The sequence below is a fragment of the Ylistrum balloti genome, unplaced genomic scaffold, assembly GCF_031769215.1.
Source record: "Ylistrum balloti isolate Yb309-2 unplaced genomic scaffold, AGI_CSIRO_Ybal_v1 Utg370260, whole genome shotgun sequence".
Taxonomy (NCBI): domain Eukaryota; kingdom Metazoa; phylum Mollusca; class Bivalvia; order Pectinida; family Pectinidae; genus Ylistrum; species Ylistrum balloti.
In genome coordinates this window covers 659,096-675,673 of record NW_026782205.1, presented here as the reverse complement: position 1 = coordinate 675,673, position 16,578 = coordinate 659,096, and the positions used below count along the sequence as shown (strand labels likewise).

The window sequence follows — 16,578 nt, the reverse complement described above, 5'->3', positions numbered from 1 at the left end:
CGTATAAAAAACAAAATATCCATGTCTATAATTATTAATTAACTAAAACGAAATATTTCCATAACATGCGTGCAGAGCCGTATATATCACGTGATATATACGTCTCTGATGCGTGTCATGGTGACATTATCTAATGCATTAGAGATCAGAAATAGTAGTAGCTATAGTGAAAATATTGTAAATTTTATGTATATATGGAAGTCTAGTTTAATCTCATAGAACTACGTCTTTATAGATATAATTACTGGAATAAAAACCTAACCATGATACTTCAAGGAAGATGGGCATATAAATACATTTAATGTAATTATTTACACTTTTATCTATCTGAAATGCTGTGTACACCTTATCTACTTTCCTCAACTACAAATTTAATTATAATAAGTAAGGACTATTACTTTGCAATACATTTAAAATAGAGAAGTAGGTATAAAGTCCTTTCGATTTGTTTAGATCCTCATATTGATAGGATAGTAATTGCAACATCTTGGGGATTTCAAAGGTTTTATTTAGTCAACTTCATCATAGAGCTTTTTATCATTTGGCTTGTTGGCGATGAATATATGGTTGTGTTTATTTTGTTTTGTTTTGTTTGTTTTTTTGTTTTTTTTTTTTGTTTTTTTTTTTTTTTGTTTTTTTTTTTTGTTTTTTTACCTATTTTGATTTGTTCACATTATTGTCGTCTAATTTGAAATAAGAATTAAAGAAGATATAAAATCGCTTAAAAGTAAGAAAAATAGCCTCTGGTTCTCTTATTTTAGTAGTTTTTGCATTCCAAAGTGTAGGAGTATGGTGAAAGTAATATAGCTTAGCGGTTATTTGTGAACATTTTCAATACGTTTAGCCTTTCAGTACTTTCAGTACTTTGATTTTAAATGCATTCGCCAGGAGCAAATACGTGTCGTCATTGCCCGGTAGTGTACCGGAGGAGTTATTTCCCTTGTATCATACCTGTTTGTATCAAAGCGAGGCTGTCAAAACATGGAGGACGTTCGAACCAGTAACAGTCGATAGCGTTATTAGTTACCAACAATGAAGAAGTTTTTCAAAAAGATAACAAAAAACCCTGGCAAAGATCCTGCTCCTCCAGGGTCTCCACGTTTAGGTGCTGGTGCCCAACCGATACCAGAGGTTGGATATGATATTCGTGATAAGGATTTACCAAAATTACACAAGGCAGCATGGACGGGGGACATAGCGAAAGTGAAGCAATATGTGAAAAAAGATTGCAGTGCTCTTGATAAAGAAAACAGGTATGAGTTATTTACTATTTAGAATTTAGAAATGCACGTAGCAATGAAGTTATCCGATTAGATTCTGTGGAATTACAACAATGCAAAATTAGTCTGACACAGAATGATAACTCCCCAGTATTCAATCAAACATGACCTGACAGGTATGCTCATATGGGTGCCCATATGTTTTAGTTTACAAATTTTACTCGCGCATGCGGGATATTTTTATCATAAATAAGTTGTTTACAGTATTTGTGATTTGATAAATATTGCATTAGAAATGACATTATTTTTGAAATGTAAACCCAGTGCCATCCCTCACATGTCGGTCATCCATGACTGAGTAAAGATTGATCAACATTTTTTGCTTACCAGGTACTTTGCTGGTTACAATACCGTTAATGTTTTACCGTCAAGTGTGAAAAGAATACAACAATAAATTATGGCAATGACAAATAATTGATTATGATACTGGAATGTAAGACTGTAATTGTAGTAGGGCATAGCAGTACATTTATGTAGGATTGAATTCTGATAAACATGCAGCATTGCACATGTATAATTAACAATTTACAAATTAATACTTATTCAAGTATATATAATTACTTCAAAAGTTTCTGATATTGTTTGGACTATAGTTACTGTAGCTAATCACATGTATCAACCTTATGATGAAATACCTCAGTGATGATTTTGTTCTGGTACTCATCCATCCTCATCAACCATTATGTTACATATAACTGTTTCCCCCAAAGATCAAACACATTACCAATAAATCTAAACATTTTTTTTCCACATCAGTGCTTGGTAAATTAAAACTTGGGAATGCATATATCTTCCAATATTTCTATGCCATTCCTCTAGGAAGTGAGTAATTTACTGTATTATAATAGCATCATTTATTGATTTAACTTGATTATTGTTCAGTTATTGTGAATCATAAATATCAGCACTCATGCATGTATATGATGATATAAATGTAAATGTGAGTTTTTCAGGCCAAAAACTGACAAAAGTACTGTGTACCAAACTGTAAAAATAACATAAATGCATATCAGTCTTTTTAATAAAAATTTGGCCACACAACAGGTCCTGTTTTTTAAATGATTAATATTTGTCTTCCACTATGAAATTCATTTTCAAACCTCGACATCAATCACACAGACTTTGATTAAGTCATTTTAGCAATACATTTGTTTAATCCTATATGGATCTCAACAAACAAGACTTGTTGGATGTGTATTACTGTAAAAAAAAGAAGAGCAATACTGACAATGTGCACACAATTCTGTCAAATTCCATGCTAATACATGCTCGTATAAAGCAATGTTATATATTGGCTAATAACTATATAGGATCTGTTTAGTGCCTACAGAAGAGGGATCCAAAGATCTGAACCATGGTTTGTCCTGATGCATATACACATGTTCAGAGAAATCAGTCATGATATTTCAAGATAAATGTTCTAATGGAATTATAATGGACTCTACAAGAGTTTCTTGTCAGCTGTCTAATATCAGGAATTCATGTAAATACAATGAGAAAGGAAGGTTATCAAATTCATTCCAAACCATGCAAATGTTCAAGTAGTTGGAGTATTTGTGAATTGGTGTTTAGCAGTATCAACACTCGACAGGTGATTTAAATACCCTATTGAGGAGTTCTGCAGTATGATAGACTTGGTATAGTGGTTTCATTAACTTGCTTGTAATACACCATTACTCTGACATACGACTGGGAGTGTATAGCACCCGATAAATCTCAAAATGGTATTCAAAGCATTTACTGAAATGTTTCATATTGGTGTTAGATTAAATACTTGACCGAGTTGTATTATCTATGTATGTGGAACCAGGTGTAATGGAATTTGAAGCCCTGTAGCCTGTTAAGTTTGTGTGTGTGTATGTACACACCTAGCTGATCAAATTAAATGCACAAAGACTATTGATAATCAAATAGGTGTTGGTATGCAGCCATAATTTGTCTCTCTGTCCATTATACTAGATAGCATTGTATTTGCTTATTTTTGTTTGTATTTTGGGGTTTGTGTTCTAAAATTAAATTCAAAAGAAAAACAAAACTGTAACTTGAGTGTAAAGGTTGTGTAGAATTAGCATAATAATTAAGACTAGAATCGTGGTTAGAAAGAAACATGCATAAACCATAGATATTTTCCTATAGATCTTTGTTTCTTAAGAAAAAACTATTATGCCAGCCATTTTTATTGAATTCAAAGTCTTTAGTTTAGTTCCTGTTTGAAATCAATATAATACTACTGTAATTTTAGCCCACTATCAGCCTGCTGGTGGACTAAACCAATCAGCTTATGTTCTTAATCCGTTGTCTGTCCACAAATGATTCTTGAGAAGTAGCAGATGAATCTTTATCAAATTTCATACATTTACATTTTCTTTGGTCCCTCTGATTGTGCTCTTGATCCAACAATGGTGAGCGCCAAGATTCCTCTGGGATGTAGGCTACTTGTACAATTTCTGAAGTTTAAGTGGATAATCATAAAACTTACATGATACATGTACATCCTTTTTTTTTTGTATTTTGAGAGCAATTTGAATTGGAATGACTGTATGGTTGTTTGAAAGATCAAGAAAACCATGTCCTGTATTCCAGTGATGTTCAGTATACACAGAGATTGTTTTATCAAGCTTAAGGTTTCATTTAACCAAAACAGAACATTTCAGCAAAAAACGATTTCCTGTTATATGCGTTTTGTTACAAAGGCAAACACAGCTTAAACATGATTATTTCCAGTATCGTTACTGATAGAAAGTGTAAGTTTGTATTATAAAAAGTGTCAAATTTAAGTTTTATTTGTTTGTATTTCCAGGACTGCTCTCCATTTGGCATGTGCACAGGGTCACTCAAGTGTGGTACAGGAGCTACTGGAATGGCATGCCAAGACCAATGTTGGTGACAATGACAGTAAAACTCCACTCATCAAGGTATTGTTGCTTTCCTGGTCTGCCCCTGTTGATGACGACATTACAGTCCTCTTAGATACTTAAGCTTGTTTAAATCATTTATAACCAATACCTCCATTTGTCTTTGTTTTAGTTGTCTTATCTTCATCTTACCCACTTACAAACTAAATGGAAGCATGCTGTTAGATATTTTGTGACAGGTACTGTTGTAACAGCCTGTTTCCTCTTCCTTTTTGGTTTCTAACTTGGACTTGTTGCTAATTCTGTGGCTGTATCATGATTGATTTGTTACAGGTTATACGTCCACTTTAGGCAAATGACAATTCAAGTTATTTAATGAGTTTGATAAATTCCATATCACATCAGCATTTTTATAATAAAAATTAATATTTCTGAAAAAAACACGCAAAAACTGTCAAATTGGTTACCTTTTAATTTATCTCAAAGTGGACAGCTCAGATTTTACTGTCGGGACATTCATGTAGCATCATTTGAGATGTAAGTTATTTTTGACATCACAATAGTATTATTACACGCACCTTAAGAAGTGTATGACATTGCATTATGACATGATACAACAGGCCAGTTATTTGGTAAACATGACAATATACTTATCAATATATATTTTTTTTAAATCAATACTAGCATCTTTTGTTATCAATAGATAATACCTGTACATCATGTTTAGAAGAAACTCTTTTTCATGCTTGCTAATTGTTAAGATAAAGAATTGTATCTTGACTGAAACAGCCTAAGATCTATCAAACTCACAAGTAACATCTACCTACTAATTATTTCTCATAGTTACCTTGGTACCACAATGTTCTCCCACTGCATGTGTGATATACAGATCAATAGGTCTTCCCACCCAAGCCATCTGTTGGCCACACACAAAATTGCTTTCGTATCATTTTCTTAATTAATATTGATCTTTGTCAAGGCAAAAAGACCTACAGTCCTATGCTCTCACTGCTAGCGGGGACTCTTACCAAGATATTACTTTCCGAGTTCCAGAGATATTTCCAGTTGGTGTGGTATTGTACATATGTAGAATAATAAAATGTCTCAACTCATGAAATTATAAAATTTCATTAATCTCAAGGAAACAAGCCAAGTGATTAAAATCTGAAAATTACCTGCATAAGACAACATGGTAATTTGCAATGCTTTAAATCCAGCAACAAAGTATTTATGACCAAGTTAAAAAACATAACATTTTGATTAAGTATGTTGTTAGGGCTTTTCTTAAATTGAAATCTTATCAGATAACACTTATGGTTTTTATTAATTTCTATATATAACAAGTTTTCATAATAACAGTTCTCAGTCACTCTGCTGTCTGGTATCTAGGACAAATGCTAAGTTGCCTATAGTCGTGCATGCTCTCACAAAAGCTTCTTATTGATCATTTTAATGCAAATCAAGATAACAAATATTGTTTTGTACTATAATCATTTAAAAAAAAATTGTGAAGCAATTACTTTGAAGTAAGTATATAAAAGTTTGTGGAACGTACAAAAAATATTGTAAAAGGAAATATATGATGTGAAAATTGTATTGGCAAAAAGTGGTATGCATGAGATTATATTTTTGCATTCAAAATTTTATCGAAATGCAATGCTGATTCAAAGCCATTACTACCTTCACTATCAAATACTACTCATTTATATTTTTTTGTGAGAAATCTTCATTAATTTGGATGCTTTGACTGTAATATCTCTGTCACATCACTATTCAGTACCAAAATGCCTGCATGAGAAAAGACTGAAAATCCTACTACATATAGGTCCAAATCTTGCATTTTTCATGCAATTTAAGGTAGGCTTTTTATGGTTCAAACTATATAAGATTCCTCTGCTGTCCATTGTCCTGTTACATATGAACTGGCCAGGTATCACGAGGAGTCCTACCATATCTTCCTTTGTCAAAATAGTCCATGGTATTTAATAGAAATCAAACCTATCACGCCCATGCTACTTTATTGGGAAATTGTTGGCAGACTAATATTCCTAATAATCTATTGAGTAACAAGCATTTAATGTTGATGCTGGTTTAGAAAACATGAGAGTTGTAAGATTAAGTTCTCAGAACTGGAAATAAATGCACAAAAATCTAGCTTAAAATTATAAATCAGAATAAGATATCACAGTTGATAATTGATATTTAATCTCAAAATCATGGTACTAATGCCTTTGATGTATATTTACATCATCATCACCCATTGTCATATTAATTTCAATTACAAATACCTGATGGATGTATTCCATCGCAAATGTTGCAAGTAAATCAGATTAAAGTAGAAGCTATATGGTACATGTTTGTTGAGGAAGTATTGACATACATACACACTGAAACTTAAATTTATGATTTTGATATATTCAAATCCATTTATATGTGTTCTTTGTAAGGTGTCCCTGGGAAGGGAGGTGTACCTGGGAAGTAAGGTGTACCTGGGAAGGAAGGTGTACCTGGGAAGTAAGGTGTCCCTGGGAAGTAAGGTGTCCCTGGGAAGGGAGGCATGGGCTACTCAATCTTCTGACTGTGTAATTATTTGATGTTGACTTGTGTATCTTATCATAGTGTAGTACACAGATGTTTTAGACTGTAGGTTGTGTTAACTCCTTGTTATTAAAACATGAGGTATTGAAAATAAAAAAAAAACACTTCAGATATATAGAAAGTCCAAAGAATTCTGACATTCTGTCAACTTTTATATTGTCTGGAAAAAAAAATGACACTGTATTTAAAAGTGAATAGAACATATTGAGCCAGTCTGCAGAAAAAAACAAGCATAGACTAATTGAATTATGGTACATTTCTTGATAGCAGTATCAAATCACAATGTCATTTAAGACTAAACGTAACATTACAGTTTCAGCCTATGGTCAGGGCCTCTGGAAGTAAACATAACATTACAGTTTCAGCCTATGGTCAGGGCCTCTGGAAGTAAACGTAACATTACAGTTTCAGCCTATGGTCAGGGCCTCTGGAAGTAAACGTAACATTACAGTTTCAGCCTATGGTCACCGCCTCTGGAAGTAAACGTAACATTACAGTTTCAGCCTATGGTCAGGGCCTCTGGAAGTAAACGTAACATTACAGTTTCAGCCTATGGTCACGGCCTCTGGAAGTAAACGTAACATTACAGTTTCAGCCTATGGTCAGGGCCTCTGGAAGTAAACGTAACATTACAGTTTCAGCCTATGGTCAGGGCCTCTGGAAGTAAACGTAACATTACAGTTTCAGCCTATGGTCACAGCCTCTGGAAGTAAACGTAACATTACAGTTTCAGCCTATGGTCAGGGCCTCTGGAAGTAAACGTAACATTACAGTTTCAGGTCACAGCCTCTGGAAGTAAACGTAACATTACAGTTTCAGCCTATGGTCACAGCCTCTGGAAGTAAACGTAACATTACAGTTTCAGCCTATGGTCAGGGCCTCTGGAAGTAAACGTAACATTACAGTTTCAGCCTATGGTCAGGGCCTCTGGAAGTAAACGTAACATTACAGTTTCAGCCTATGGTCAGGGCCTCTGGAAGTAAACGTAACATTACAGTTTCAGCCTATGGTCAGGGCCTCTGGAAGTAAACGTAACATTACAGTTTCAGCCTATGGTCAGGGCCTCTGGAAGTAAACGTAACATTACAGTTTCAGCCTATGGTCAGGGCCTCTGGAAGTAAACGTAACATTACAGTTTCAGCCTATGGTCACAGCCTCTGGAAGTAAACGTAACATTACAGTTTCAGCCTATGTTCAGGGCCTCTGGAAGTAAACGTAACATTACAGTTTCAGCCTATGGTCACGGCCTCTGGAAGTAAACGTAACATTACAGTTTCAGCCTATGGTCAGGGCCTCTGGAAGTAAACGTAACATTACAGTTTCAGCCTATGTTCAGGGCCTCTGGAAGTAAACGTAACATTACAGTTTCAGCCTATGTTCAGGGCCTCTGGAAGTAAACATAACATTACAGTTTCAGCCTATGGTCACGGCCTCTGGAAGTAAACGTAACATTACAGTTTCAGCCTATGGTCAGGGCCTCTGGAAGTAAACGTAACATTACAGTTTCAGCCTATGGTCAGGGCCTCTGGAAGTAAACGTAACATTACAGTTTCAGCCTATGGTCACAGCCTCTGGAAGTAAACGTAACATTACAGTTTCAGCCTATGTTCAGGGCCTCTGGAAGTAAACGTAACATTACAGTTTCAGCCTATGGTCACGGCCTCTGGAAGTAAACGTAACATTACAGTTTCAGCCTATGGTCAGGGCCTCTGGAAGTAAACGTAACATTACAGTTTCAGCCTATGTTCAGGGCCTCTGGAAGTAAACGTAACATTACAGTTTCAGCCTATGGTCAGGGCCTCTGGAAGTAAACGTAACATTACAGTTTCAGCCTATGGTCACGGCCTCTGGAAGTAAACGTAACATTACAGTTTCAGCCTATGGTCAGGGCCTCTGGAAGTAAACGTAACATTACAGTTTCAGCCTATGGTCACGGCCTCTGGAAGTAAACGTAACATTACAGTTTCAGCCTATGGTCAGGGCCTCTGGAAGTAAACGTAACATTACAGTTTCAGCCTATGGTCAGGGCCTCTGGAAGTAAACGTAACATTACAGTTTCAGCCTATGGTCACGGCCTCTGGAAGTAAACCTCTGGAAGTAAACGTAACATTACAGTTTCAGCCTATGGTCAGGGCCTCTGGAAGTAAACGTAACATTACAGTTTCAGCCTATGGTCAGGGCCTCTGGAAGTAAACGTAACATTACAGTTTCAGCCTATGGTCAGGGCCTCTGGAAGTAAACGTAACATTACAGTTTCAGCCTATGGTCACAGCCTCTGGAAGTAAACGTAACATTACAGTTTCAGCCTATGTTCAGGGCCTCTGGAAGTAAACGTAACATTACAGTTTCAGCCTATGGTCACAGCCTCTGGAAGTAAACGTAACATTACAGTTTCAGCCTATGTTCAGGGCCACTGGAAGTAAACGTAACATTACAGTTTCAGCCTATGTTCAGGGCCTCTGGAAGTAAACGTAACATTACAGTTTCAGCCTATGGTCAGGGCCTCTGGAAGTAAACGTAACATTACAGTTTCAGCCTATGGTCACAGCCTCTGGAAGTAAACGTAACATTACAGTTTCAGCCTATGGTCAGGGCCTCTGGAAGTAAACGTAACATTACAGTTTCAGCCTATGGTCACAGCCTCTGGAAGTAAACGTAACATTACAGTTTCAGCCTATGGTCACAGCCTCTGGAAGTAAACGTAACATTACAGTTTCAGCCTATGGTCAGGGCCTCTGGAAGTAAACGTAACATTACAGTTTCAGCCTATGGTCACAGCCTCTGGAAGTAAATGTAACATTACAGTTTCAGCCTATGGTCAGGGCCTCTGGAAGTAAACGTAACATTACAGTTTCAGCCTATGGTCACAGCCTCTGGAAGTAAATGTAACATTACAGTTTCAGCCTATGGTCACAGCCTCTGGAAGTAAATGTAACATTACAGTTTCAGCCTATGGTCACAGCCTCTGGAAGTAAATGTAACATTACAGTTTCAGCCTATGGTCAGGGCCTCTGGAAGTAAACGTAACATTACAGTTTCAGCCTATGGTCAGGGCCTCTGGAAGTAAACGTAACATTACAGTTTCAGCCTATGGTCAGGGCCTCTGGAAGTAAACGTAACATTACAGTTTCAGCCTATGGTCAGGGCCTCTGGAAGTAAACGTAACATTACAGTTTCAGCCTATGGTCACAGCCTCTGGAAGTAAACGTAACATTACAGTTTCAGCCTATGGTCAGGGCCTCTGGAAGTAAACGTAACATTACAGTTTCAGCCTATGGTCACAGCCTCTGGAAGGAACTGTTACTACTAATCTTACTTTTCTCTTTGTTGAATTTTTTGAAACAGATTATTAGTGACCCTTGGTGGCAGTTGTATGCTGTAAACAATGCCAATATCTTTCAAAAGGTGTCATACATGTATACTGTTGCTATGAGACAATGTAGTATTATACTAGAACCTTACAAAATTGACAGACTAGGTATTCATGAAATTATTCAGATTGAAAATCGTGTCAACCTTAAACTAGCATTGCCCTTGTTTGCAGAGAATTCTCTTGGGTGTGCCAATATGGCAGAATGCACAGAATTATGGGATCATTGACATCTATTTTTAGCGATCTTTGTAAATGTCAGCAATAAGTGATAATCAGCGACAGTAAGTGTGATAAAGACTCTTCAGAAAATGTATTTGAAAATAATGAATACAGTTAGCGACATCATAGATATGATCACAATACACCTTATTGCTAAATTTCATGTTGATATTTGTTAGATTGAATGAGTAATGGAGGGTTGAATTTTCTTACAGTTTCTTAAAATACTAAATAAAGTTATATGAAAAGATAGAAATATGATTATAATGCATTCATATACAAAGTTTCAGTTTCATACATGAAAAATGATCAAGTTATAACGATTTTACTCTAGTGAGAATTTTATACAAATACCATGGGAAATCATAATGCATCTTCAGACACTATTGCCTAAATACTGAAGACATCAAAAAACATATTTTTATATGATTATAATACATCAGTGTACCAAGTTTCATGCTGATGATTTTAAGATTAGTTGATAAATTTTCCTCAATGGCTGACGCTACACTGCAGAAGGACTTAGGGTACCAGTTATAGTATTTGACCAGAAGAAATGTTAGATTGAAGAATAATCAAGTTTGCTCAGATGAATGACCTTGACCCACTTTCAAGGTAACATGGGTCAGATTATTGAATGTTTTTCCCAATTTGTAAATACAGTGTGCAGTGCATCATGTCTGTCAGTCTGGCCTCTACATTTTCCATTTTAATTACTTCTTCTCTGTAACCAGCAGGTATGTGAAAAGAAATGACCTTGAACCATATTCAGTTTACCTTTAATTCAGGTCATAACTGCTGCTCTTTAGAGCCGAGTGTTAGAAGCTTTATTAAGAAAATCTTACCAGAATCAAATGAACATGAAAAACTACAGGTCAATGCCATCAAGTCAAAAGCGGAGGTCAAATTTTGAATATTTTAGTAAATATTTTGCTATGACATATTGAAGCAAAGTTGGCCAGAATGAAATGAGAAGTAGTTTGACAACAGGCTAAGGCCACAATTTTAATACTTTAGTAGAAAATGTTTTGTTATGATATTATGAAGAAAATCGACTAAATTCTAATGAGAAGTCATCTGACTACAGGTCACATTTGTAAAGTCAATATCATATTAGATTTCTATGAAAATTTCAAATTAAGTTTCTTGTCTAAAACTACCATAATAACACAACACATATGTGACTTTCATGATGTTTTTGAAAAGTAGTGACTTAGACCAATAGTCTTCATCACAGAGTTTGATTAACTTCATTAAGATACTCAAATAACTGCTGAAGATTTGTAATTAAAAAGGTTTGAAATATTGATATTTCACTTATTATTTGTACAATGACAAAGTAGGCATTTAGTTTACAAAGACTGAGAAAAGGGCTTTAACCAGTATTTAAGGTAACAAGTGAAATTTGCTATAACACTCTAATGACATCATTTCATTTTTTAACCTTAATTGTCATTATTTATGTATTCTTATGTGATAAAAGTCTTACTTGTTGTGGTGAAATATCTGCTGTACTTTTTTTATATTTTCTCCCTTCTGTTCAGAGTCCCTGTTTGTTTGTTTGCTTTCTTTCCTTACAAAGTATGGTTATTTTTTGTCCCCCTGTAAGACCGACAAAGTCCCTGATAATTGTTTTTTTCATGTGCACTGACAAAGTCTCTGATTATTGTTTGTCCCCAAGTGTGCTGACAAAATCTCTGATTATTGTTTGTCCCCAAGTGTGCTGACAAAATCTCTGATTATTGTTTGTCCCCAAGTGTGCTGACAAATTTACTGGTTAGTCTTTGTTGTCATGTGCACTGACAAAGTATCTGATTATTGTTTGACTCAAATATAATTCTAGTTTACTTTTGTTTTTTCTGGTAAATTCTCATTAAACCCCACACTTTTTTCAGAAAATTCTGTAAGTAATTAGTAAACTGCACGGAGCACACTTACATGATCTGTCAAATATTTTCCCTGAGAAAATTCTCCGTTGATGATTTACCTCCAGATGAATTGCCCCACAAATTGTTTGTCAGTTTCCTGACAGAGCCAGTTAACATTTATATTTACTTAACTTAAAGAACTAACAAGAATTATTTGTGTTTGCTGGTAATAAAGGTCAATATTATGTTTGTTTATAGGCAGTGGAATGTAACCGAGAGGAATGTGTGATGCTGCTGCTGGAGCATCGTGGAGACGTAGATGCAACAGACCGCGATGGTGACACTAGCCTCCACATCGCTGTCCGTTATGGCTACACCAATATTGTCAAAGTCCTCCTCCGCAATGGTGCCACTATCGACAAAAAGAACAAGGTTAAAGGCTTTACATCAGAATTTAAGTTTCAACAGAGAGTTGCAATATATATTAGCCTACTTAACAGTGTTTCAAATAGGATACCAATTAAAGTGCTAGACATATTAAGTTACCAAACAGAATATCTCATTTGTAACATAAATATGATTTCACAGAAGTCTTCAAATGTGTTTATGTTTTGTCCATAGGAGGGCTGTACACCTCTACATCTTGCATGTAAGGGCAAGAAACCAGAGATTATAAGAATACTGTTGTTTGACAACAAAGCCTCTGTGGATGTGTCTGATGTCAATGGCAGGTAAGTATTATAACACCACAGGTCCCTCCCTTAGTACTCCATTCTGTATTATAACACCACAGGTCCCTCCCTTAGTACTCCATTCTGTATTATAACACCACAGGTCCCTCCCTTAGTACTCCATTCTGTATCATAACACCACAGGTCCCTCCCTTAGTACTCCATTCTGTATTATAACACCACAGGTCCCTCCCTTAGTACTCCATTCTGTATTATAACACCACAGGTCCCTCCCTTAGTACTCCATTCTGTATTATAACACCACAGGTCCCTCCCTTAGTACTCCATTCTGTATTATAACACCACAGGTCCCTCCCTTAGTACTCCATTCTGTATTATAACACCACAGGTCCCTCCCTTAGTACTCCATTCTGTATTATAACACCACAGGTCCCTCCCTTAGTACTCCATTCTGTATTATAACACCACAGGTCCCTCCCTTAGTACTCCATTCTGTATTATAACACCACAGGTCCCTCCCTTAGTACTCCATTCTGTAACACCACAGGTCCCTCCCTTAGTACTCCATTCTGTATTATAACACCACAGGTTCTTCCCTTAGTACTCCATTCTGTATTATAACACCACAGGTCCCTCCCTTAGTACTCCATTCTGTATTATAACACCACAGGTCTCTCCCTTCCATTCTGTACTCCATTCTGTATTATTCTGTAACACCACAGGTCCCTCCCTTAGTACTCCATTCTGTATTATAACACCACAGGTCCCTCCCTTAGTACTCCATTCTGTATTATAACACCACAGGTCCCTCCCTTAGTACTCCATTCTGTATTATAACACCACAGGTCCCTCCCTTAGTACTCCATTCTGTATTATAACACCACAGGTCCCTCCCTTAGTACTCCATTCTGCAACACCACAGGTCCCTCCCTTAGTACTCCATTCTGTATTATAACACCACAGGTCCCTCCCTTAGTACTCCATTCTGTATTATAACACCACAGGTCCCTCCCTTAGTACTCCATTCTGTAACACCATCATAGACCTTGGATCAAAATGCTGTTGACCTCCAGAACACAATAAATCTCTCCCTATGATATTCTTCTTCTGTAAACATGCTGTTCTGGTTGCCCTAATGTCCCTCATAATTCAGAAGCTGACATGGAAAATAAGTCTTTACACAGAAAATTTGATAAAATCCACAATATAAGGTAATAAAAGATAAATGCCGTCAGACTTACTTCAAAATGATTTATTTCAAAGTATTCTGTTGGTCACGGCCAAATTTCACACTTAACATTTAAATTCACTAAAATTGAATATTCTGATGATGCTGACTTCGATTAAATGAAGTTGGACTATATATGATTTCTTTACAAGGATTCTGATCATTACAGAAAACCCTAAAGATGTTCATGGTGATTTTACTGACAGTCTGTCATTGTCATCATCCCAACAAAGTAAAATTGATATATTTCAAGACCTTTACATTTGTGACACCTTTTGTTATTTACCTGTGATGACAATGTTTAACAGGACTCCCCTAATGCTGGCCAGCTATGATGGATCAGTGACCGCTGTCCAGCTCCTTCTCCAGTGTCATGCTGACACAATGATCAAGGACACCAAAGGTTTGTCTTTTATTGCTGTACCCACTGTAGCAGTAATATCAACCTATTTTACAATACAATTGTAGTTATTGTGCTATATTTATCTGCAAATAAGCACCCTTTATTATTTTTGCAGAATCATCAATATTAAATAAGCCTAAAGCACAAATGAACCTCAAACTTTAATACTAAGCTTTTACACTAGGAGAGAAAGCTTATTTGAGCTTTTTACACTAGGAGAGAAAGCTTATTTGAGCTTTTTACACTAGGAGGGAAAGCTTATTTGAGCTTTTTACACTAGGAGAGAAAGCTTATTTGAGCTTTTTACACTAGGAGAGAAAGCTTATTTGAGGAAAAATACAATATCTGATTGTAGTGCCGTGTTAAGTATCATTTGTCAATGTTATTTGCATACAGTTGTTGATATTGAGATTTTAAAACTTTGTGATCAGTCAACCATCTGATTTCTAATTCACCCCAGGAAAAGGAGTTGAGAAATACTATTAGATTGTATTGTAGTTAAGTATCTATGGAATTACCAGACTGTTCTAATTCATAACTCTTTGTCAGATCAGTTGATTAATTACACTGAATTGATTCTGATTGTAAAATCTTTCAAAACAAATACAAAATACCTGCATATGTGATTTGTAACCTGGCAGGCTTTACAGCAGAAGACATAGCAATGATGACAGCCCAACATGGATGTTCTCAGTTGATCCGTGACCACAACATGAAGCTACGTCGGTCTGTAAGTGGAGCAAGCAGTACAAATACTACCCCACGTTCATCTATGGGCATACCCACAAGTGCCACAGCCACACCACGGGACAACACCATCACTCCGGAGTTTGGATTACCCATACAACAACAATCAGATGGTAGGTATGGTAACATTGGTTAAAATGGCTTTTCTGCAACATTTTATTTTCGAAGAATTTTGAAGAAAAAAAAATCAAAATGAATAAATCTGCTTTAAGAGGTAAACATGCAGTATAGCAGGATCAATATGCTTTGTGTAATGGTCAGGAATCGGTAGAGTGTCTATTAGTGCTGGTAGTTCATTAACTATTAATACAAAGTTAGTGTCTGATCATCCCAGCACACATAATCTGGGGCTGTGTTACATCTCCGTACACATACTACAGACAAGAACTAGGTGGTGTGGTCACTCAGATTTACACTGGCAAGGGGTCACTCAGATGTGAACTTGGTGGTGTGGTCACTCAGATTTACACTGGTAACAGGTCACTCAGATGTGAACTAGGTGGTTTGGTCTCTGATCTATACTAGTAAGGAGTCACTGAAATGTGATTTAGGTTCTGTTGGAATTGTCACAAAAAATAAATACTGGTATTGCCAGTTATGAATGAACGCGTAGGATGTCACTCTGATGTGTACAGGTAGGAAGTCACTCAAATGTGTACAAGTAGGAAGTCACTCAGATGTGTACAAATAGAAAGTCACTCAGATGTGTACTGGTAGGAAGTCACTCAGATGTGTACAGGTAGAAAGTCACTCAGTTGAAGTCACTCAGATGTGTACAGGTAGAAAGTCACTCAGATGTGTACAGGTAGAAAGTCACTTAGATGTGTACAGGTAGAAAGTCACTCAGATGTGTACAGGTAGAAAGTCACTTAGATGTGTACAGGTAGAAAGTCACTTAGATGTGTACAGGTAGAAAGTCACTCAGATGTGTACAGGTAAAAAGTCACTCAGATGTGTACAGGTAGGAAGTCACTCAGATGTGTACAAGTAGAAAGTCACTCTGATGTGAACAGGTAGGAAGTCACTCAGATGTGTACAGGTAGGAAGTCACTCAGATGTGTACAGGTAGAAAGTCACTCTGATGTGAACAGGTAGGAAGTCACTCAGATGTGTACAGGTAGGAAGTCTGTCAACAGTTAGTGTTTTACTGTAATGTGAAAAGGTAAATCTTTCATGGTCAAATGTGAACAGGTAGGAAGTCATATGTGAACTGGGGAATATGATCACCAAGAATTAACCTGTAATGTTGCTTTGATAATATTTGGTGTTAGCTTTAGTTAGTGGTCACCTGGTTGTGAGCAAAGTAAAATTAATG

The 16,578-nt window shown here is 36.3% G+C and overlaps 1 protein-coding gene across 1 annotated transcript in view; it reads left to right on the top strand.

Moving 5' to 3' along the window:
* Positions 1-1,032: 1,032 nt before the first annotated feature.
* The window catches only part of LOC132552592 (ankyrin repeat domain-containing protein 26-like), a 77,184-nt gene continuing 61,638 nt past the window's right edge, over positions 1,033-16,578 (top strand). Inside the window, exons 1-6 of the mRNA XM_060216779.1 lie at positions 1,033-1,253; positions 4,081-4,195; positions 12,452-12,625; positions 12,815-12,924; positions 14,422-14,516; positions 15,158-15,376. Of these exons, the coding sequence (XP_060072762.1) occupies positions 1,033-1,253; positions 4,081-4,195; positions 12,452-12,625; positions 12,815-12,924; positions 14,422-14,516; positions 15,158-15,376 (934 nt within the window). The remainder of the gene's footprint in view (positions 1,254-4,080; positions 4,196-12,451; positions 12,626-12,814; positions 12,925-14,421; positions 14,517-15,157; positions 15,377-16,578) is intronic.